This window comes from Mustela lutreola, chromosome 11 (assembly GCF_030435805.1).
Source record: "Mustela lutreola isolate mMusLut2 chromosome 11, mMusLut2.pri, whole genome shotgun sequence".
NCBI lineage: Eukaryota > Metazoa > Chordata > Mammalia > Carnivora > Mustelidae > Mustela > Mustela lutreola.
In genome coordinates this window covers 38,825,483-38,851,284 of record NC_081300.1, presented here as the reverse complement: position 1 = coordinate 38,851,284, position 25,802 = coordinate 38,825,483, and the positions used below count along the sequence as shown (strand labels likewise).

Below are 25,802 nucleotides of genomic sequence, written 5' to 3'. Positions count from 1 at the left end.
CTGCTCACATGCAGATTTTTAACGGCACACTGCTGTAAATGTATTTTTTCTTCCTTATGATTTTCCTAATAACATTTTTTTGCCTAGCTTACTTTAACATAAAGATACAGTATATAATATCTATAGCATAAAAATTATTTGTCAACCAACTATCTGTTATCAGCAAAGCTCCCAGTCAATAACAGGCTATTAGAAGTTTTGGGGGAGTCAAAAGTTACACGTGGCACAGCCTAAACCCTGCATTTTTCAAGTGTCAGCTGTATATTTGTTTATGCTGACTCATTTTCACTTTTTTTTTTAATTTTAGATATTATTTATTTATTTGACAGAGAGAGAGATCACAATTAGGCAGAGAGGCAGGCAGCAGAGAGGGGGAAGCAGGCTCCCTGCTGAGCAAGGAGCCCGATGTGGGACTCAATCCCAGGACCCTGGGATCATGACCTGAGCCTAAGGCAGCGGCTTAACCAACTGAGCCACCCTGATCTTCACATTCTTCAAAGGAATGTTACTTTGCATAATACACTGTAAAAATTTAGTTCACTGATAACAGAGTTTGTCATCTGAGTTCATAAGTGACACCACCTATAGATTTTTTTTTTAGATTTTTTTCTTTAGATTTTTTAGATTTTTTCTTTAGGTTTTCTTTAGATTTTCCTTTAGATTTTGCTTTAGATTTTTTTTCTTTAGTTTTTTTTTTTTTTTTTTTTTTTTAGATCAAAAAGGTTTTTTTTTATTTTTTTTTATTTTTTTTTAATTTTTTATTTTTTATAATCATATATTTTTTATATACATATATTTTTATCCCCAGGTCTGTGAATCACCAGGTTTACACACTTCACAGCACTCACCAAATCACATACCCTCCCCAATGTCCATAATCCCACCCCCTTCTCCCCAACCCCCTCCCCCCGGCAACCCTCAAGAAATGAAACAAGATGGGATTGGGAGGGAGACAAACCATAAGTGACTCTTAATCTCTTTAGTTTTTTTTTCAAGCTAGTATTTTTCAGTTACAGTCTCAGAATTATACTATTACAGAGTGAATTTAGAAGTTTTCTATACTTTCTTATGGTCTGCATCTCATCTTTGTGGGGGGGCCTGCAAAGTATCTGGGCATGTTTTTTTGTTGTTGTTGTTGTTGTTGTTTTCTCTTTTTGTTGTTGTTGTTGTTATTGTTCTTTTTTGCTTTTAGAGAGAGAATATGTATACATGCAAGCTAGGGGAGAGGGGCACATGGAGAGGGCATAAGAGAACCTCAGGTGAGCCTAACGAGGGACTCAATCTCACAACCCCGAGATCATGACCTGAGCTGAAATCAACAGTAGAAGGCTTAACCGACTGAGCCACCCAAGTGCCCCTGTGCTTGTTCTTGTGGTCAGTGGCATAGACAAATTTACATTTATTCTAAAATTTTTATTCTACTTTTGTTGTGACTTTCCCTCTTTATCCAGTTTCCATTATTTGTATTTTATAAATAAATTATATAAGGTATGCTAGGTACTTCAAGTTTTTCTTACCAAGATAATTTATTGGTAACACTAATGTATTACCTTGGCCTGTTCTGTAATTTTTGCTGTATAGTTCATCATCAATCATTTATAAACAATTTGTGCTTCTAAATATTCCTTAACACAGATACAAATGATGAAAAAAAGTAACTTAAAAAATATTTCAAGTAATCTGTTTTCTTTTTTGTTTTATTTTATTTATTTTTTTTTGAGTTATGATTTTGCTTCATTGTATTCAACAAAAGTAACCTGTATGATCTGACCAGAATAATGTAATAGTATAGACTCTAAGGCCAGTGCTGGATTTAGTGAATCTCAACTCCTCCATTAATGAGCTGTGTGAAACTGAACAAGCTAATTCGAAAATAAGATATAAGATTTTTCAACTGTAGAATGGGGATAATAATAGCATAAACTTCACAGAGTTATTATGAAATTTAAATGAGTTAATGTGTCTGAGCACTTATAATAGTGCTTGGTATACAGAGAACATGCAAAAAAACAGTATCTGGTGTTATTATTACTACTATTTTCCTTGATAATGTTTACATTTCTTTTGTGGCTTAGTACAGTGGGGTAAGGAGAGGGTAGGGGTTATGGACATTGGGGAAGGAATATGCTATGAAGTGTGTAAACTCGGCAATTCACAGACCTGTACCCTTGAGGCTAATAATACATTATATGTTAAGAAAAAAAAATTATATTAAAAAAAACCAACCTGATCCTGGAAAAAAAAAGTGATATGATTACACCTCTATCTCATAGCCAACATGCTGTCCACCAACAAATCCACTTGGTGCTACCTTTAAAGTATATCCAGAGTACAGCAGGTTAAAGACAATGGACTGTCTCTACTTCCCCATACCCAGAGATTCTCTAAAGACAGAATATTAAAGAGAAGAAGATTTTCAAGGATAAAATATTTCTAATTTGGAAAAATCCCTGAAGCCCTTTTGATATATGATTACTTGTTCATGCTGCCTATACACCAGCTTGAGGGTAACTGAGATGTCGGATATTAACAGATGTTTCAGTCTGTATATTGGTCCCATCTGTAGAAACACAGTACTATTTAATACAATACAAATCCTTACCCCTACTTTGTAGGATAGGTTTACAGGAGGATGCACTAGTACAATGGGAAAACCACTGTAAGAGAAAAAATGAAGACACAGAGACTGTTTGTGTGTGCATGTATGGTGCGTGTATGTGTGTGTATGTGTATAGAAACTACTTACTGTAACCAATTAGAAATGAGAGGCATCCACCTAAAATAAATTTGCTTGAAAAGTTTTCATTGACATAAAGAAGTTGTAAATTCAAAATTATTTTTTATGTTAAATTTCTTACCTCAGTTTCTGTTATTGCATCACGAGTTTTCTTCCCCCTTCTTCGTAATTTTTGCTTAGTTCTTTCCACGTTTCTTTTAACATAGTCTCTCCTCTCAATTATATCATTTAATATCTAGAAGACATTCAGAATTAAGATGTGTAACATTTCCAATCCAATTATCCCAGGTTAGACCAAATAGTTTCCAAGTGGCTATATTAATAATAACTATATATATATATATATATATATATAGTTATGTATATATATGTATATATATGTATAAGGGAAAAGGACCACCAAACATGAATTACAAAAACATATTATGATATCCACATCCCAATATTCCATTATGAATTATTGGAGAAAACAAAAACCTAAGCAATTTTAGCTAAATAAAAAAACTAAAAAACTCACAAAGAAATTGCAAGTTTTCACCATGATATTTAAAATATCTTAACCAAAACTGAAACTGCAAATACAAATTGTTAGCAATCATTACCAAAAGTACATAAAAACTTATTGTTTTCAAGAGTTTGTGTTACATTGATAGTTCTTATAATTTATAAACTAAAACATAATAAAAACAAAAATGATTACCCAAGTATAAGATGAGATAAAACAATGGCTATTAGAAAATGAGGGGGAATAAAAGTCATTAATCTTTGCAGGAATTCATTAAACTCAGATGATTATACTGAGCCTTTTGAAGCAATTAATAAATTTCCATCACTAATGTAAGGAGGAGCCATTATTAAAATCATTTATCTCACTAGGTGTTAGTAGTGGTTATATATTCATTATGTGAGCTCTAGGATAAGCAATTAAGAGCCCTGAGTATAGTAGTATACTCAGAATTTGTTTGTTGCCATGTTTTATGGCCTTGTACAAGCTGCTTCACACATTTAGGCCCAAGTTTTCTGAAGTCTGTAATCCAGATAAACTCTGTCTTGGCCATTTCATAGGGAGACTTTGAAGATCAAAATAAACTTTCATAATGGGAACATTTTCTAAATCATAAAGTTTTTTAAATTTAAAAAAGCTGAAAATTTTTAAAGACTCAGAATATAAAATTACATCATCATTTACAAAGAAAAAAAAATCCTGTTGCCAAAATGGCCCAAATGAATATATGTATGTCCTCCCTGCATCTAAGGACAAGAATATATAACTCTTACCACACCCTCTACTTTTCCAAAAGACTAATGACATGATGCATACATATTTTTCTACTTAATTTTTCTTTGGGAAGGGCTAGCAATATCAGTTACTGCCATAAACTTGTTGTTTTGAAAATATTTTATCGACATTTGCTTTATTTTTCATTCTAGGTGTCTTAACTTCTTCTACATACATCAAATATTTGCCATAAAAATGTCAAGATGCATTATATTTTACATTTGAGCAAACATAGCTTTAGCATTTTATTAACAAGCAGTAAAGACTTTGAATTAAATTTAACATAGTGGGCAATCACACCAAATAAATCACTACTCATTTTATTTGAAAACTGTTTGCCTAAGTACACGCTAATATAGAGTATGGGGTTCCCGGTAATAGCATTCATAGTCTTGCTATGTAGTTCCACTATAGATTAGTTGTATGGTCGTAAAATACATATTTTGTTCATGCTTTTATGTCTTTCTATGTGAAATCATAATATTCCAAGTACTAATGTAAAATCACATACATGGTTTGTTGACTTAAATGTTCCTGGAAATTAGCTTCTGGATTAATTATAAATGCTTACATCAGAATGTTCTTTGTGGATAGTTCTGATTCTTATAGCATCTGCTTCTAGTTGAAGTAGAGGTGTCCCAAGTTTTGCCAGTGCTAGGGTACACATTGCTTTATTTTCCAAAAGATCCCGCCTCTCAAGTATCTGTTCTTCTTGGATGGAATACAGTTTTTTCTGCCAGATTTTAAATAATTCATTCAGTTATTAATTACCTAAACATGGGGACTGAGGAGTACATTTATAAAGTACATTTGTACAGAATTGCTGAATCCCTATATGGTACACATGAAACTAATATTTCACTATGAGTTAACTAACTGGAATTAAAAACTTAAAAAAAATAAATGTTTATTGAGTCTCAATCCTGAGCCAGGCAGTAGTTTTTGTTGCTATTTAAAAATTAAAAAAATATATATGCCACCATAAAAAGCAATAGGTATGAATATAGCATATTTATATGATACACAATTATTATTAGAAAAAAATGAGAGAAAATTTTAATATAGACAATAAAAAGTCAAACATTCTTAAGTAAGTATGGGAGGATAAGAAGGTTAAGAAGCACAGTAACATCAAATATTGAAATCTATGTAATTCCTGTCATCTAAGGTCCAATAAAACCAATGAACAAGAAGTTAATGACAAATATGAAGCAGAGAGGGTTAGAAGATTACAGAATTACTGATCATATATATTCATAGAAAAATAAATCAGAAAATTTGGCATTTCCAGCATATAGAAATAGAAAAACACTGCTTTTATATGTTTGAAAATACTGAATTTCCTAACAGAAGAAATCACAATTAGTGTTTATATGGAAGAAGGCCAGAGGTCCAGATAATCTCAAAGAAGTATATAAAATAACACTGTTTTTGACTGTTTTGCCTCTTGATTTTATTTTCATAATTTTAAATATTTATTTATTTCCAAAAGGGAGGCATTCTAGAAACATGCCAAGCATCAAAACACCCAACCCTGATTCCAAAGCATATGCAAGTGATAGAGATTTAAAAAAAATTAAAATTGATTTTGCTAGATATAATAATTTAATTTCAAAATTTGTATATGGAAATATCGTAGCAGGGGCGCCTGGGTGTCTCAGGTGTTCACCGTCTGTCTTTGGCTCAGGTCATGATCCCAGGGTTCTGGGATGGAGCCTCATATCTAGCTCCCTGCTCAGCGGGAAGCTTGCTTCTCCCTCTCCCACTCCCCCTGCTTGTGTTCCCTCTCTTGCGGTGTCTCTCTCTGCCAAATAAATAAATAAAAGTGTTAAAAAAAAAAAAAAAGAAATATTGTAGCATATTTTTCTTTCAGTGTTAAATAAATTCCATTGAAAGGCACTAAAAGTAAAGAAAACATAACATCATCACAAAGCAAACTAAAGAGACACTTAGGAATAAGATCTCACTGCCCTTTTACTAGACTGGCAGAAATTCCCATTAAGCCACAAAATGAGATATGTGTATGGGAGGTCAGTTTCTTTACGCATGATCAGACACTGCTAGTCGTACACAGAGGGCAACTGTCATCAGCTAAGGAGAGAAAACTGCTGGCTTGCAAACCAAGTAGTGAAAAGATGCCTCATTACAGGCAAATTTAAAATGCTAAGTAAAATGCAAATTAAAGGAAGAATAAAATATTGAAACTAAATTAGGATTACCTGAATCATCATTCCATTAGCTATTTCACCTCGTGTGAGTTTTTTCAGGAATTCTTCTCTACCCTACAAATTACCAAAATTTTAAAAAAGGAGGTTTTATTTGTAGAATATCAGAAAACCTTATTACAGACAATTGCTAAAACAAGATACATCTTATTTATATTATAATAAAGAGTAAAATATTCATTAAAATGTAGTATTACAAAAAAAAAAAATTACAGAGAAAAAAAAAAATGTAGTATTACAAAAAAACAAAAACCAATCAACAAGCCAAACAAAGCTTCTGATGTTATTTGAAGCAAAGTTAGTAAGTGATACAATCCCAAGAAAAAGAATACGAATTTCAGTTCAGTTCAGTTTGTACTTTATAACCCTGAACTAAAATATCAAGGTAACCAAAAAGGGAAAACTAACCAGTCTTCAATTCCTTTTTAAATAACAATCAGTTTGTTTTTAATTTAACTTTCTGGAGGCACACATTAAATTTGAAAACACAATAGACATAATTTACGTCTGAAGTTTGTAAAATGTTATCCGGTTCTCCATTTGGCTAGAATAAATTTTTTTCTTAAAAAAAAAAAAATCATTCCTTCGAAGTTAGGGTTCAAAAATATGTGGATAGATTTGAACTCTCCATAGTTATGCTTGACATTACCTCACAATCAGAAATACTGCCTTTTAATTATGCAACATGTACCACGTAGCTGCTAAAATCAGTAACAGGATTAAATGGATACATAATACTGTAGACTTAACACAAGAGACAGCGTGTGGTCTTCTAAGTACAATACCAGCTGAACTATTATTGAAAATGTTCAAGAAGAGAGGCGGGAGAGTGACAGAGTTATATAGTAGTTGTAAAAACATTTTCTAAATAAATAATTTGTTGAATAAATGCATTAACAACAAACTGCTTTTGATCCCAAGGTTGGATAGTTAAACTGTAAAAGTTTAAGTTTCTTTCAAACTCAAAATTGTGTTTCTTAAAAAATCTCTTTATATAATGAGAAACTCAAGATCCATTAAAATACCATAATCACACATATTTTTATTTATAAACAGCATATTAAGGATGGAGAGTGAAACCAGGCCTACAAGGATGTTTTCCTGAGACAGGTGAAACAGGTGAAGTGGTAGGAAATGCAGAGGTAAGTGCCTGAATCACAGAACTGAATCAAAATGGGCCACATTTATGAACATGGTCTGCAACCCAGCTTGAGCTAGACTTCTCAGTTCTCATTGCCAGTTCATTGTAAAGGGAATGAAAGCCCAAAACAATTGCCATTTCACAACTATTACAATAATGGATTCAGCCAAGAATTACCAATAGATGCTAAATTGAAGTATATTCTCTTTATTTGGAAACAAAGCAATGATGTGTTCTTAAAATTTTGCTCAATTGAGTACTTATTAATTACAACAGGAAAATGAATACATCTGTTGGTCATAACTTTAACCAAATGCTCAAACTTACTATCAAGAATAATGAGACAAACTTATACCATGTGCTTTGTGATGTTTCACTGACACAATATTGTAACTACGTAATATTCCAGCTGAAAGTGTTTAACCTGAATCTAACAATGAACAAAAAATAAATCCATAGTAAGAGCTCCAAAGTAACAGGTCTAGGATCTCAACAAATTTGTTGAAGAGGAAAGCAGACTCAAAAGTTATGAGATAAATGGAATGTGTGGTGCTAAGTTACATACAGAAATCAACCAAACTAGAGAAATTTGCATGTGAACTACATCTTTGTGCCAGTCATCTAATTATTGCCTCTTAGTTCTATATCCACTCTTAACTCTAATTTGAGATGCTGGAGCTGTATATGTAGTTTTCTTTTGCCAGCTGGAGTTAAGCTAGGCTTTGTCAATAGAGGGCAGTGGAGGGGCTTACAAAGCTGCAGTAAGGCGCTTCACATCCTTGTTCTGATTCCAGTTATTTTCTTCTTTCCACAGAATTGCTGCCAGCTGGTATGTAGAAGACTAATGGTGCTTACCCTCCAGCCAAGTTCTCTACCCAGAAACTCCCTTCAAACTCCATTTAACCTCCATCAAATTCTCAGGCATCTGGCAAGTGGCTGCTTGTGGTCATCCTCTGAGACACAGCCACACTCTCTCCTGTTAGACCTTACTCTGCTTTGGGGGAAGGCAGCCTCTTCCATGCTTATCTCTTCTTTGGGTACTTTCTTCATCCATAAAGTCTTCATCCATAAAGGCTGTGGCTGCCCCCTCTACTATTCTAGATATTCTGATATTCTGATATTCTCTAGAGAGGAGATCAAAAAGCTTTCTCTGCTAAAAGATAGTATAAAGTTTTGGCTTCGGAGACATAAAGTCTCTGTAACAACTCGTTAATTCTGGTTTTGGAGAATAAAATATATCAAAAGAGCACAGTGAAGAGCTTGAAAGAAACCAAAGAAAAGGGGGAGCATTCTCAGATGCTAGGAACAGCCCACACAGAAACAGTCACCTTTGACCTGCTGCCTGGCTTTAGCAGCCAAAAACCAGAAGGTGGCAGCAAAGAGCTATTCTACTGGAGAGACGCCTATTCTAGGTCCAAGAACTGAAGAGCAATATAAGGATGCTATGTGTCCAGAAACACAATTTTAAAGAGAAAAGAGGTGTTAATACTAAATAAAAATTGATATAAGCTCAGAATCAAGAAAGTAGCATCAGTCTGCTTTCCAGTGATGGAGGGGACCTAAGACAAAAGTTGGAGAACTCAAATTATTAAAAAGGTCTAAGACCAGGGACAGAAATAAATAGACTTTAAAATTAAGAGTTATGACCATAAAGAAAAATTTAGTATTTCTGCAAAGAACTGAGTTGGGCAGAGCAGCTCCTGCTCTACATTGTTAAAGTACTGTTTAGTGGCCAGGATGCTAAGAAAGTCCAATAACCAAAACTGATTCTTTAAAAATAAACATAAGGGTACTATTTTATCTTTCTTTTTCTATGAAAATATGTGATTTTTTTTCTTTAGAAACATTTTTTTAATTTTTAAAATTTTTAAATAAATACATAGTGTATTTTTAGCCCCAGGGGTACTACAGTAATCAAAACAAGTTGGAGCTGGTACACTTCACAGCACTCACTACAGCACACACTGCGCTGCCCCCCACCCCATGTCCATAACCCCACCATCTTTAGAAACATTTTTAAATTACAAAGAGTAAAATTAAAATAACCTGAATCCACAAACCCAGAGATACGCATTGTGACTTTTTGTTGTATTTCTTTTTAGGTCCAGGCATTAAAGTTGTTATCTTTGGTAGAGAGTCAGCCTAGTAAAACCTTTCTCAGCCACTAAAAAAATTCCATTTTTAAAAATTAAAAACTGAGTGAATTTTCAATTTATCCTTGTACTCACATATTTTAACAACTATTGTATTACTGGAAATTTTGTGTATTTAGTTTTCCCAGTATGTGTTAACTATGTATTCATGCTTTCCATAAACATTTATTGAGTACCTACTTTGTTTTAAGCACTGTTCTAGGTATAGAGATGCAGCAGTGTACAAAACAGTTCTTGTCCTCCTGGAGCATATTTTCCTATTGTTATTATGTAACTGTTATAAACACACCTAACATGTATCTTAGTAGTCTATTCATCTTTGTTATCTGGTGATTTTATTTAAGTCTTATTTTTAGAAATGATGTTAATTAACTATAGATTACAAATGTATATGAAGTACTCCATATGCACTGGTTTAATATCCACAAATCAGTCAACATGACATGTCACTAACACAAAATGAAGGATAAAAACCATATGATGACCTCAACAGATGCAGAAAAAACATCTGACAAAATCCAACAGCGTTCATGATTTAAAACTCTCAACAAAGTAAGTTTAGAGAGAACATATTCCAACATAATAAAGGCCATACATAACAAACCAATAGCTCATATCATATTCAGTGGTGAAATGTTGAAAGCTTTTCCTTTATATCAAGAACAAGGCAAGCATGTCCTCAATCACCACTTTTATTTAACATAGTACTGAAAGTCCCAGCTGCAGCAATCAGACAAGAAAAAACAATCAAAAGTATCCAAATTGGTTAAAGAAAAAGTAAATCTGTCACTATTTAGCGATGACATAATACTATATATAGAAAACCCTAAAGACTCTACTAAAAATTATTAGAACTAATAAATGAAGACAGTAGAGTTGCAGCATACAAATTGATACATAGAAATCTGTTAATTTCTATAGATTAATAATAAAGTAGCAGAAGACAAAATTAAGAAAACAATCTCATTTAAAATTGTATCAAAAATAATAAAATATCAGGAATAAATTTAACCAAGAAAGCAAAAGACCTATACTCTAAAAACTGTATGACACTGGTGAAAGAAAGTGAAGACAACACAAATGAAATGATACACCATGCTCATGAATTGGAAAAATAAATGTTGTTAAAATATCTATACTACACAAAATACTAATCTACAGATTCAATGCAATCCCTATCAAAATACCAACAGTATTTTTCACAGAACTAGAACAAATAATCCCAAAATTTGTATGGAATCATAAAAGAGCTTAGTAACCAAAGCAATCTTGAGAAAGAACAAAGCTGGAGGTACCATAATTCCAGATTTCAAAATATACTATAAAGCTAAAGTAATCAAAACAATTTAGAACTGGTACAAAAACATAGATCAGTGGAACAGAATAAAGAGTGCAGAAATAAACCCAATGGTTATATGGTCAATTAACCTGTGGCAAAGGAGGCAAAAATATGTAATAAGGAAAAGGCAGTCTCTTCAATAAATGATGTTGACAAAAACTGGACAACTACATTCAAAAGAGTGAAACTGAACCACTATCTTATGTCAAAAACAAAAATAATATGGATTAAAGATCTTAAATGTGAGACCTGAAACAATAAAATTCCTAAAAGAAAATACAGGTAGTGATCTTTTATACAACAGCCTGAGCAACATATTTATGAATATGTCTCCTCAAGCAAAAGAAACAAAGGCAAAAATAAACAATTGGGACTACACCAAAATAAGAAACTTTTTTCACAGCAAAGGAAACAAATCATCAAAATGAAAGGATGTCTATTGAATGCCTGGAAAAGATATTTTCCAATGTTATATCCAATAAGGGGTAACATCCAAAGTATATAAAAGAATTCTACAATTAAATACCAAAAAACCAAATAATATTAAACAATGGGCAGAAAACCTAAATAGACATGTTTCCAAAGAAGACATACAAATGGCCAACAGACACATGAAAAGATACTCAATATCATCAGTGAAAGTCAAAACCATGAGATATGACTTTCCACCAGGCAGAATGGCTAAAATCAAAAAGACAAGAAATAACAAGTGTTGACAAGAATATGGAGAAAAGGGAAGCCTCATATGCTGTCAGTGAGAATATAAATTGGTGCAACCACTATGGAAAAGAGTATGGAGGTTCCCCAATAAATTAAAAATATACATACCATACAATCCACTAATTCTACTATCAAGCATTTATCCCAAGAAAACAAAAACACTAACTCAAAAATATACATGTACCCCTATGTTCACTGCAGCATTAATCACAATAGCCAAGATACAGAAGCAATCTCAGTGTCCTTCAACAGGTGAATGGATAAAGAAGATATGATATACATATATGCAACAGGATATAACTCAGCCATAAAAAATGATGAAATCTTGCCATTTGTACCAACATGGATGGACTTAGAAAACATCATGCTGGGGCGCCTGGGTGGCTCAGTGGGTTAAGCCGCTGCCTTCGGCTTAGGTCATGATCTCAGGGTCCTGGGATCGAGTCCCACATCGGGCTCTCTGCTCAGCAGGGGGCCTGCTTCCCCCTCTCTCTCTGTGATCTCTTCCCTTCCTCTCTCCTACTGTGATCTCTCTCTGTCAAATAAATAAATAAAATCTTAAAAAAAAAAAAGAAAACATCATGCTAAGTGAAATAAGTCAGACAGAGAAAGACAAATACCGCATGATTTTACTTATATGTGGAATTTAAAACAAGCAAAGAGAAACAAATTTTTAAATACAGGGAACAAACTGGTAGCTGTCAGAGGAGGAGAAGCATGGGTGGATGCAAGAAATAGATGAAAGGGATACAGAGACACAAATTTCCAGTTGTGAAATAAATAAGTCATAGAGACAAAAAGTATAGCATAGGGAATGTAGTTAATAATATTGTAATGACATCGTATGGTAACAGATGATAATTACACTTATAGTGGTCAGAACTGTTAATGTTTAGAATTGTTGAATCATGTCATGTACCTGAAACAGATATAATATTGACTACTGTGTGTGTGTGTGTGTGTTTTGATATTTTAATAATGAAAGTTTTTGAAAATAGATAAAAGGTTTTTACATATATTGATAAAATACTTTCCAGAAAGTTTCTACCAATTTACACGGAGTACAGGTTATCATGGGTGCTATATCAATAAAAAATTATCAAGTATTAGTTTTCAAATATGTAAAATTGGGATAACACTTCTTTTCCACAAAATTATTCCAGGAGTAGAAGAAGACAAAACATATAAAATAGTTTGCCTGGGGGCAACATCCACATTAAGCAGTCAACAAATAGCTAGTATTACTTTCATTGTTTAGAATCTACATATTTATCAGGAGACAGATTCCAGAGGTAAATATGTGAGTTGGTTATTAAATACTGTTTTATCCTGAAGAGTGAAGGTATTCCCATTCTGTGCAGTATTCTTCACGCTGTTCATCCCCAATACTTCCGAATATTTGTCAGGCTCCAAATTCAGTGTTTTATATAGAGTATTATCACACAGAGGTACAATACACATATTGTTACACTCATTTATGAGATCACAAACATAAGCTCTTACTGGTGAATATTCTTAATATTCCTTGAATAAATGATTAGCAGAACCAGGATTCAAATTAAGAAAACATCTGACTCCAAAATCCATCCCCTTTCAACAAAATCACATTACACTTAGAAAAGGGTGAGAAAAAGTAGAATCAAAATTCAGAGATTTAAATGAAAACACTAAAGCCAATTTACCCTCCTTTTTTTTTTGTCTGACAACAAAACTCTAATCCAGGAGAATTGGGAAGGAAGTTATGTTTCCAGCAAGGCAAATAAAGTTTTATTTTGTCCTCAAGTGCTTTACACCATCAAGAATTCTGACTGCCCAATGCTTTATTTTTATCACATTTTTAAGTATATTTACTCCCTCACATATATGTTAAGAAAATGAACTCTTCTGAAGCTTGATTAAGGGAATACACAACTGCCATTTTAAGGACTTAAATGCCAATATACCTTCACACTATTTCTGTTTTGTCTTTACCTTAACTCTTTTCCCCAGCAAACATTTACCATTAATGTGAATGCTCCCAATATAATAGTAACGGCTTCCTCTGACCTAACTTTGGCAAAGTATTTTATCTCTGAATGGAGTAGGGAATAATCTTAGTAAATTAAAAACACTGAAACAAAAGTAAAAGAGTACATGGTCTAATCTGTTAATATGGAACACAGAAAGGGATAAAGAGGAATGATTGTGTTTGCAATCTACAGCATATATGATTCTGAGTTTCTGAGCTGCTTAAACCAGGAGTAAACATGAAACATTAGAGACTGCCAATTATTAAGGAGAGAAGGAATATAGTTTTATCAAGAACATTTTTTTCTTAATTCTGAAATCTAACCTAAATTAAGTGCATAGGTTTTTGACCATCTTGAACAATATGACATCTTTCATTAATTTAAAAAAACAAGTAGCAATAACCAATTTTTTTTATAATGTCATGGGAAGTGGTTAATTTTTTTTTTTTAAGATTATTTATTTATTTATTTATTTGGCAGACAGAGATCACAAGCAGGCAGAGAGGCAGGCAGAGAGAGAGGAAGGGAAGCAGGCTCTCTGGTGAGCAGAGAGCCTGACATGGGGCTCGATCCCAGGACCCTGGGATCAGGACCTGAGCTGAAGGCAGAGGCTTTAACCCACTGAGCCACCCAGGCGCCCCACAATAATCAATTTTGACCATTACTTTTATCAACCTTTGTTAAAAGTCAAGGGTGCAATATTAACTTATAATTCAATAAAAGCTACATGGGTCAAGAGTAATATGGTTTAATTTGACTAATAAGCATAAATCTTTAAGAATCAAAATAAATAAATTATTAGAATGCCCATTTTCTCAGTGTTTTAAAATATCACCAGTCTTAATCAAAATCATGATAGAAGCTGTATAGTACACAAATCACATTTTGACTTACTAAAGCTATTTTATTGCTAATTGAACAGGACATTCTCTAAGAAGGCCTGACGTGGTAAAATTTACGATGTCTAAGAAAGTTTTTTAGAAACTTTTGATTTTTACTTTTCTCAGATGAAGGTCCTGTATAATCAGACATTGTCTCAGACATTAATATATTTAATATATATTTAATATATTTAATATCCCCCCAAAATATATTTGAGGGAAGCCCAAGATTTTTCTCTAAAGAAGAGTTAAGGGTTGTTATAAATATTTGAAAAAGAACTCAAGCAAAATCATATAACTGTTTAAACTATAAAGTCCTAGACCAGATTCCTATGGTCTAGAGGAGGTAAATATGTGAGTTGGTTATTAAATACTGTTTTATCCTAAAGAGTGAAGGTATTCCCATTCTGTGAAGTATTCTTCACACTATTCATCCCCAATACTTTGAATATTTGTCAGGCTCCAAATTCAATGTTTTATATAGAGTATTATCACACAGAGGTACAATATACATATTGTTACACTCATTCATGAGATCACAAACTTAAGCTCTTACTGGTGAATATTATAGGTTTAGAACATTATAAGGACATAACACATTGTCTTTTTCTAGCATTAAAAGTAATCCCTAATGGCAAGATTTCATTTCTTTTGATGGATGCATAGTATTCCATTGTGTATATATACCACATCTTCTTGATCCATTCATCTGTTGATGGACATGTAGGTTCTTTCCATAGTTTGGCTATTGTGGACATTGCTGCTATAAACATTCGGGTGCACGTGCCCCTTTGGATCACTACGTTTGAAATGAAATCTTGCCATTTGCGACAACATGGATGGAACTAGAGCGTATCATGCTTAGCGAAATAAGTCAAGCGGAGAAAGACAACTATCATATGATCTCCCTGATATGAGAAAGTGGTGATGCAACATGGGGGCTTAAGTGGGTAGAAGAAGAATCAATGAAACAAGATGGAATTGGGAGGGAGACAAACCATAAGTGACTCTTAAATCTCACAAAACAAACAGGGTTGCTGGGGGGAGGGAGGTTGGGAGAAGGGGGTGGGATTATGGACTTTGGGGAGGGTATGTGCTTTGGTGAGTGCTGTGAAGTGTGTAAACCTGGTGATTCACAGACCTGTACCCCTGGGGATAAAAATATATGTTTATAAAAAATAAAAAAAAATTTAAAAAAAAAAAAACAGTAATCCCTAAACACCTAAACAAGGTTTAAAAACTAGAAATCATACAATGTTTGCTTTTAGGCCACAATGGAATTAAACGAGAAATCAGTAACAGAAAGGTCATTGGAAAATCCCAAAATATATAGACCAAACAATGTATCTCTAAAACACATATGGCTAAGGAATACATCTCAAGAAAAATTTATAAATATTTTGAACTACATAAAAACAAAAACACAATTTATCAAAATTTGTAGGATATAGCAAAAACAGTGCATAAGGAGAAATTTACAGCACTGAATGCATATACTACAAAAGAAGACAGACTTGACACCAATAATCTATATTTCAACCTTAAAATACTCTAAAAAGAAGAGAAAATTAAATTAAAACTAAGCAAAAGAAAAGAATAATTAAAAGTAGAACTCAATAAAATTGGAAACAGAAAATCATAGGAAAAAAATCAATGAAACCAAAATGTGATTCCTTGAAAAGATCAATAAAATTGATTAGTCTAAAGCCAGATAAACTAAGAAAAAAGAGAGGACACAAATTACTGATATCAGAAATGAAAGCACTGATCACTACAGATCCCTTGGATATTGAAAAAAACAGTAAAGGAATACTATGAAAAACTCTATTTTGAAAAATTAGATAAGCTTGATGAAATGGAACAATTATTTAAAAGGCATAACCGGTCAAAACTCATACAAGAGCATATCTAAATATGCTTCTATTAAAGAAATGAAATTAACAATTAATTACCATCCAAAACAGAAAGCACTGGGCCCACATGGGTACACCAGTAAATTCTATCAAACATTTAAGGAAGAAATAATACTAAATCTCTACAATCTCTTTTAGAGGACAAAAGCAGAGGGATGCTTCTTAACTCATTTTGTGAGATCAGAATCACTATAATAGCTTCAATAAGCTAAAATGTGTGTGTTGGGGGAGATGGGATATTTACAAAACATCTATAGCTAAAAAAAAAGTTTATGGTGAGAAACTAAAACTTTCCTACTAGGATCAGTTATAGGCAAGGATGATTCATCTCAACATTCCTTTTCAATATTGTACTAGAGAGCTTTAAAAATACATTGATTTTAAAAAGTAAGTAAAAAATATACAGATTTGGAAGAAATAAATCTGCTTTTCACAGATGACATAATTGTATATTTAAAAATTTAAAAGATTTAACAAAAATACTCCTGAAAATAATAAGCTGTTATGTACAGTTGCAGGACATACTGTGAATAAACAATCTTCTCCTTTTTTCTATATGCTAGCAATGAACAAGTAAAATTATAAATTAAAAACACAATGATTATTTATATCAGTTCCCCCAGAAAGAAATAATTAAATCTAGTTGTATATGCATAAGATCTATATAAGCAAAACTCTAAAACTCTGATGAATGAAATTTTAAGAAGTAGATAAATGTGGAAATATTCTATGTTAACACATAAGAAGACTCAATATTGTCAAGAAGTCAGTTTATCCTAACACAATCTATAGATTCAATTCAATCACTACCAATATCCTAGCAAGTTATTTTGTGGATATTGACAAAGTGATTCTAAAATTTATAAGGAGAAGCAAAATGCCCAGAATAGCTAACACAATATTGACAAAGAAAAAAGGAAGAGGCATAAACACAGTCAACATGAAAACATACTATAGTGCTACATTATTCAGGACAGGGCAGCACTGATAAAAGAACAGACAAATAGATCACTGGAACAAAAAAGAGTCCACAAATAGACCCACAGAAATATGATCAGTTTGTCTTTGACAAGAAAGCAAAGGCAACACAATGAAGCAAAGACAATATTTCCAATAAATGATGTCAGAAAAACTGGACATCCATATGCAAAAAGAAAGGAAGCCAGATGCACTTTATACCTTTCACAAATGTTAACTCAAAATTGATCCATTAAACCTAAAGGTACATTACAAAAACGTAAAACTCCTAGAAGATAACAAAAGAATACCTAGATGATCTTGGACGCAGCAATAACTTTTTAGATACACCACCAAAGGTATGATCTGTGAAAAAAACAATAGTAATAATCGATAAGCTGGGTTCACTAAAATTAAAATCTTTAGCTCAATGAAAGCCACAGTCAAGAGAATGAAAGACAAACCACAAACTGGGAATAAATACTTGCAAAAGACAAATCTGATAAAGATCTGTTATTCAAAATGTACAAGGTACTCTGAAAACTTAACAGCAAGAAAACAATATGTTAAAAAAGGGGTCAAAGATGTTGAGGCACCCAGATGGCTCAGTCAGTCATGGGACTCTTGATTTTAGGGCCGTAATTTCAAGTCCCATGTTGGGTGTAGAGAGTACTTTCAAAAGGGGGGGTGCAAAGAACTTAAGTTACAACTCACCAAATAAGATACAGAATGGCAAACAAGCATATGAAAAGATGCTATACATCATCTGTCATCAGGGAAATGTAAATTAAAACAACCATGAAATACCACTACATGGCTATTACAATGGCCAAAATCCGGGGTGCCTGGGTGGCTCAGTGGGTTAAGGCCTCTGCCTTCAGCTGAGGTCATGATCCCAGGGTCCTGGGATCGAGCCCCACATTGCACTGGGCTCTCTGCTCAGCAGGGAGCCTGCTTCCTCCTCTCTCTCTGCCTGCCTCTCTGCCTGCTTGTGATTTCTGTCTGTCGAATAAATAAATAAATCTTAAAAAAACAAAACAAAACAAAACAACAACAACAACAACAAAAAACAATGGCCAAAATCCTAATCACTGACAACATCAACTATTAGCAAGGATTTGGAATGAAGGAACTCTCACGCATTGCTGGTAGGAATGCAAAATGGTACAGTAACATTGTAAGACATTTTGGCAGTTTCTTACAAAACTAAACATATACTAATTATAAGATCCAGCAATCATGTTCCTTCATTCATACCCAAAGGAGATGAAAATGTATGTCCACATAAAAACCTGTACATGGATACTTACAGTAGCTTTATTTATAACTGCCAAAACTTGAAAGAAACGAAGATGTTCTTCAGTAGGTGAATGTATAAATAAACTATGGCAATCCAGATATAGCATACTATTCAGTGCTAAAAAGAAATGAGCTATCAAGCCATGAAGAGACATGAAGGAATCTTGAATGCATATTAGTAAAAGAATCTATTCTGACAAGGCTACATACTGCATGATTTCAATTATATGATATTTTGGAAAAGGCAAAACTATGGAGACAGTAACATACTAGTGGTTGCCATCAGTGGGAGAAGGGATGAACAGGTAGGACACCAGTGATTTTTAGGGCAGTGAAAATACTCCATATGATACTACTATGATGGATACAATTATTATATATTTGTTGAAAATCTAGGCATGTACACAACAGCACCAATAGTGAACTATGATATAAACTATAGATTGTAGGTAATTATGGTTATCCAATGTAGGTTCACCCCTGGTAAAAAATGTCCCACTCTGATGGGGGATGTTGACAATGGCGGAGGCTATGCATAGGTCAGGGGTATATGGGGAGTCTCTCTATTTTCTTTCAGTTTTGTGGGGATCATAATAATTCCTTAAAAAAATAAAGTCTAAAAGGTGATCCTAATATGGTTATTTTGAAATTTTGAGCCTGAATGAATCTTTTTTGATTGGCATACATACCTCCTTAGTGTCTGACTGACTAGTTTATACCAACTTCAGCATCAGAAAAACTTGTCCCTGAATTCTACACAGCTGCTTAAACACTATGCTACTTTGGGCAAATCATTTCATCCCAAAATGAACATACTAATAACACCTTTACAGTATTATGAACACTGAATTAACATGTATGAAGAGTAGCCTATAGTAACCTTGCAGAAAACGGTCTTCCTTTCAACTTCTTTCTTCTTTTATACTAAGTTTCCAATTCATTCTAGTACTGTGATTTTAACCTAAAACCAGAGTAGCCTGATGTTCTTCTTTTCCACCAAAACTCCCCAAATTCCTGCAGCTTCCACAAAAGCCTTCTATTTAAATGTTGAGAAGTACTTAATATCTGATAAAAAGCTTTGAAGATTTTTCTTGTTACAATATCACGTTCTTCAGACAACGCTGAATGATTTTCTGTTCATTCCATCAATAACATAACTGAATAGGTATTACACTTTTACCAATTTACCTCTGATCCCTGTGGATAGTTTTATCCTGGGACTTGGCTAACTGTGTCTTTTCTGAATAGGTCAGTTATTGGGATTGAAGGTATGAAAAAATGGACAAGTCATCTGTAATAGCTGGAAAGTTCCAGAAACTGTTAAATATCTTGATTGTTCGGGGTTGCCGCTAGTCTAAGACTGCCCAAATCTTACTGAGCATTGTATAGGTACATTAATTAGGGGAAATGTAACTCAAAAGTTCTACTTCTAAGGTTTCAAAAGCTTATTTCTCAAGGCTAGCTCAGATGTGGTAATGCTATAATTTCTAGAAGACATGAATTAAGGGCAGAATCAACAAATATACAAAGTTGCCTGCAAGAATAACACGATACCAAGACTCAGAAAATTATATAGATTTTTATTACTTAGTCAATGGAAGACAGTGGGGTCATTACAAAGGCAAAATGGCAAACCTGAATTACTCCAAACCTGAATTATCTAGGGACTATCTAGAAATTTATTTTTAATTCATTATGACTCTGACACAGATATACATGTATACATCAGAGAAAAATAATGCCTTATATATTCAGCTCAGACATTAGTGGAGGTGTTTAGCAATGGGGAATTGTTTCCTAAAATGCACAATTTCTTTCTGTTGCTTCTTTCTCTATCTTAGCTACCAAAGGATAGAGAAAGAACCTGATTAACAATTTCTTCAGTTTTTCTTGAATAAAACCAGGTGACACTTACACTTTGTCTTAGGTTGGTAAAGCAAGAATAGTAGAGTCACGTCAAATTTGCAATCAACCTATAAATTGTATTTTATGGCATCAGGAAAACTTAGAAAAGAATAAACAATTCAATATAATATCCTTCTTAATAGAAGAGTGCCTCAGGCTAGTGAAGTCATATAGCTGAAGAATTGAAGGCAGGTTGTGACAGCTATGAGATAAATATGTGAACAAAGCTTTCCTGTCAATTGACAAAATTAAGAAACATTGTTAAGTGGCCAAATTAGTGGTTGATGTCTTTAGTGATATCCACAATGGAAAAAAATTAATTATTGGCCATAGAGAAACACAGACTAATGAAAAATTAAAGAAAATTATAAATAACATTTACAATGTTATTATATATGCTAAATCATATGCTTTATATTTTTAAAATAACCTTGAGGTTAATTTTTACTATAATAGTTTCTTTCATACTAATTTTGGAACATATGTGGCATAAAAAACCCACTGAGTAATCCATGGGAAGGAACAGAGGTACAATACACCAAGTCCATCGAACAGCTGGATTCAGTATGGGAACAAATTCCTAGTCTCTCAGGTATAGACACATTTATTGGAAGACAATCTAAGCCTCCTAAATTTAGAAAGCATAAGAGAAAGTCTTCATTGAATGAAATGCTATTGCAAGGTTTGAACACAGAACACAGATCCCGTATTTTATAAATAATTGTAGATAACAAGTATTCAATAAGTAAATGCCAAGGATGGGAGCAGTGTGAGTATGATGTGTGATGGACAGAAGTAGCCTGTTAAGGTGCTCCCTTATGTGGGGCAAAATGGGAGCTGACTTTGTTAGCGTCTATACCAAATGGCAGGGGTGGCTATTCGTAACATTTCTCACTTAGAAATAGATTTGAGGCCTACGACCAGTAGTTTCTGTAGAAACACTGAGGTCTACTAAGCACTGCTTGGTGCTCAGGAATCCAGTAACTTGCAGGCCTGATGTAGGTAATCCCTTTCCTTATATCAGTAAGGTGCAAGGGCACTTCCCAGCAACTACACATTAGATATACAGGATGAGTTTAAGCCAAGCACCACTCTTCTGGTGACCGAGGTAGTTTAGGGTCAGTAATAGCAAAAAGCAGATGTTAAGTGTTGATTAGCTACATGGAGCCCCATTCCTCTTCCATTCGTGCTGGGCGTCTAAAGAGAAATTATTTTATTCAGATTTATTAGAAGGAGTAATTATTTTAAAAAGCTATTATAGCTTAAATTAAAATCAAACTATCATCAACAAATCAATAAAACTGGTTAATTACCCCCCTTTTTTTTTTTTTACAACTAAGTAGAACACAGAGATACAAACCTTGAATTTTCTTCTCACTTCTGCTATTTTCTCTTCTAATTCCTCTGTTTTAAATTTGGTTAGGTGGAAAACAGCACCAAGCTGATAAGCTTCCCTGTATAGTTGTTTAAGAAAGTCTTCATTTTTGGACCTTAGTTTCATCAAAGATTGGATTTCAGACTCAAATTCTGCTTTTTTCTTTATACTGTAAAAAAAAAAAAAAACAACAATATGATTATTCCATGAGAATATATATTGAGGCAAATATGCTTAATAATGGTAAAAAAGGAAGAAGAGCATGTTTTATGGTGCCAAAAATATAAAATAATCAGATACTTAACTAAAACTTGAGTACAAAGAATATGACCCAAAATTATACTTATTTTCCTACTTTTCCTGTTGGCTACTCTTGTCAAGCTGTGCTCAACCTCAGAAGGATCTCAATAAGAAAGGCCTGGGGATCTCAAATGCTCAGCTTTCAGAGAATTCATTCCTTCTATAACAATCCATCCCTTTAATCCCATAAAACACTGCTATTAAGAATAATCAAATATGAGAAAAATGCAGTCCATGAAAAGGAGAAACAAAACTTAACAAAAGAAAACTAGTAACTAAAACAAAACTTTCAAAAAGAAAATTAGGGTCACCTGGGTGGTTCCATTAAGCATCTGTGTTTGGCTAAGGTCATGAGCTCAGGGTCCTGGGATCAAGCCCTACATTGATTGGGCTCCCCTGCTCAGCGGGAAGTCTGCTTCTCCTTCTCCCTCTGCTCCTCCCTGCCATTCATGCATTCTCTCTCAAGTGAATAAATAAAATCTTTAAAAAACAAACAAACAAAGAAAAAACAAAAAGAAAACCAGTAGCGAAGGAGAAAGAGTTAATAGAGGGAAAAAGTATGACATTAGACTGGATACCACCTTTTTCAAGAAACATACCATTGAGGCATACAAGATAAGAAGAAAATACAAAGAAGACATAGCTACGTTCACAAATAAGGTAAACATCTCTACAGAATAGAAAAGTAAAAGTAAAGCAAAGTAAAAGTGGAGGAGAATCAGCAAGAAACTAGCTGAAGGTATGTGTTGCCTGGGCAAGGTTCACTGCATCACTGGAGGGGTTTTAGATCAGTTGTACTTATTTGTTAAAGAACCAACTTACTGATAAAGGCTATAGGTTTTTAGAAGGCACTACAGCATTGGGAAGGAAAGACCCAGAAACCAACAACTCAACCAATGGGTAAAGAAAAAATTAAAAAAAAAATCGAAACACAACATATGAGAAGCAGTTCTAAAAGGGAAATTGAAAATAGTAAGTGCCTACATTAAAGAAAAAGACATATCTCAAACCACCTAACTTTACATCTCAAAGAACTAGAAAAGTAAGAACAAACTAAGCCCAAAGTTAGAAGAAAAGTTGACAACAACCACAGCAAAGACAAGTGCAATAAACTAAAAGCTAATAGAAAAGATCACCAACAAAAAAATGGGTTTTTAAAAAAATACATAAAAACTGACAAACCTTTAACTACATTAAAAAGAGAAAGAAAACTCAAATAAATAAAATCAGAAATTAAAGGGCTACATTACAACTAATAACATAGAAATACAAATGATCAGAGAAACTACTATTATGAAAAATTATGTATGTGCTAACAATTGGATACCTCAGAAGAAATGCGTTCTTAAAAACACATAATCTACCAAGATAACCATGAAAAAAATAGACAATCAGAACGGATCACCAATGAATAAGAAAACTGAACCAGTAATCAAAAATTCCTAATTAAAAAAAGACCCAACCTTATGGCTTTACTGGTAAATTCTACCAAACATTTAAAGAAGAATCAATGCCCCTTGTTCTCAAACTCCTCTAAAAAATTTAAGAAGAGGGAACGCTTCTGAACTCAATTTATGAAGCCAACAAACATAGACAAAGCCAGACAAAGAGATTACAATAAAAGAAAACTATAGGCCAATATCCTTGATCAATATAGAATCAAAAATCTTCAGCAAAATTTTAGAAATCTGAATTCAACAACAATTTAATAGGATCATATATAATAACCAAGTGGGTTTTATCTCTGGGATGCTACAATGGTTAAAATATGCAAATCAGTTAATGTGATACCTCACTTAAGTGGAATTAAGGATAAAAACATGATTATGTCAATAGAAGCAGAAAATCATTTGACAAAATTCAACATCCATTTATGATAAAAGCTCTCAAAATACTGTATATAAAGGGAATGTATTTCAACATAATAAAGGTCACATAGGACAAGCCCACAATTAATATCATGGTCAGTATAAAAAGCTGAAGGTTTTTCCTCGAAGATCAGGAACAAGCCAAAGGTGCCCACACTTACATTATCTTTTCAATATGGTACTGAAAAAGTTTTAGAGCATTTAAGCAAAAAAAAGAAATAAAATGTAATACAAATTAGAAACGAATAGTTAAAATTTTCTGTTTGCAAATGACATAATCTTATATAGAAAGAACCCTAAAAAACTCCACCAAAAAACTGTTAGAATATGTAAATTCAGTAAAGCTGCAGAATACAAAAAACTGTTGCATTTTTATATACTAACAATGAATTATCTGAAAAAATGAAACAATCACATTTACAATAGTGTCAAAAATAATAAACTATGTTGGATAAAATTTAAGGATATGAAAGATCTATACACTGACACCGTCCATAAGACACTGATGAAAGAAACTGAGGAAGACAAAGACATGGAAAGATAACCTGTGCTTATGGACTGGAATATTTAATAATGTTAAAATGTCTACACTACCCAAAGCAATCTAGAGATTCAATGACTCTCAAAGCTACAAAAGACTCTGAATAGCCAAAGCAATCTGGAAAAAGAAGGACAAAGCAAGAGGTATCACACTTCCTTATTTCAAACAATATTATAAGGCTACAGTAATCAAAGCAGTATGATACTAGCATAAAAAACAAACACATATACCAATAAAACTGAATGAAGAGCCCAGAAAAAAACTTTTGACAAGGAAGCCAGCAACACACAATGGGGGAAGAATCATTTCTTCAATAAGTGGTGCTGGGAAAACTGAACAGCCACACTCAAAAGAATGAAATTGGGGCGCCTGGGTGGCTCAGTGGGTTAAAGCCTCTGCCTTTGGCTCAGGTCATGATCTCAGGGTCCTGGGATAGAGGCCCGCATCAGGCTCTCTGCTCAGCGGGGAGTCTGCTTCCCTTCCTCTCTCTCTGCGTGCCTCTCTGCCTACTTGTGAACTCTGTTTGTCAAATTAAAAAAAAAAAAAAAAAGGAATGAAATTGGCTGAACCCTTATCTTATGGCACTTATAAAAATTAAATTGAAATAGATTAAGGACTTAAATGCAAGAACTAAAACTATAAAACTCCCAGAGGAAACATAGGGAAGACTCTCCTTGACACTGGTCTTAGCAATTTTTTGTTAAATTTTCTTTTTACATATGACACCAAAAGCACAGTAAACAAAGTAAAACATCAAGTGGGACTATGTCAAATTAAAAAGCTTCTGTTCAACAAACAAAAGAAACAAAACCTCAATAATTTGAAAACAACAACAATAATTTGAAAAAAAAAAAAAACAACCCTCAATAATTTGAAAAGTCAACGTAACTATTGAGAGAAAATCTATTTCAAACCATTTATGTGATAACCACAAATGTGATAAGACATTAAAATCCAAAATACATAAGGAATTTATGTAATTTGGTAGGTAAAAACCAAATGATGTAAACTTTAATTTAAAAACTAAATAAAACATGAAAGTACTTTTAAATGAATAAGAATGACTTTGGATCTAGAATATGATACTTTGAGACAAATCTTGTTTGAATGGATTGAATAGAAAACAGAATGTGAGTTCATGGAAACAGGAATGTGCACTT

General features: G+C 33.2%; 1 protein-coding gene across 2 annotated transcripts in view; it reads right to left on the bottom strand.

The window, feature by feature from the left end:
- The window catches only part of CCDC178 (coiled-coil domain containing 178), a 442,908-nt gene that overhangs the window by 270,223 nt on the left and 146,883 nt on the right, over nt 1-25,802 (bottom strand). For both annotated transcript variants that reach the window (XM_059140259.1, XM_059140258.1), the window contains 4 exons: nt 21,919-22,102; nt 6,236-6,298; nt 4,588-4,749; nt 2,859-2,972 (listed from right to left, as the gene is read on the bottom strand). In XM_059140259.1, coding sequence (XP_058996242.1) covers nt 2,859-2,972; nt 4,588-4,749; nt 6,236-6,298; nt 21,919-22,102 — 523 coding nt within the window. The remainder of the gene's footprint in view (nt 1-2,858; nt 2,973-4,587; nt 4,750-6,235; nt 6,299-21,918; nt 22,103-25,802) is intronic.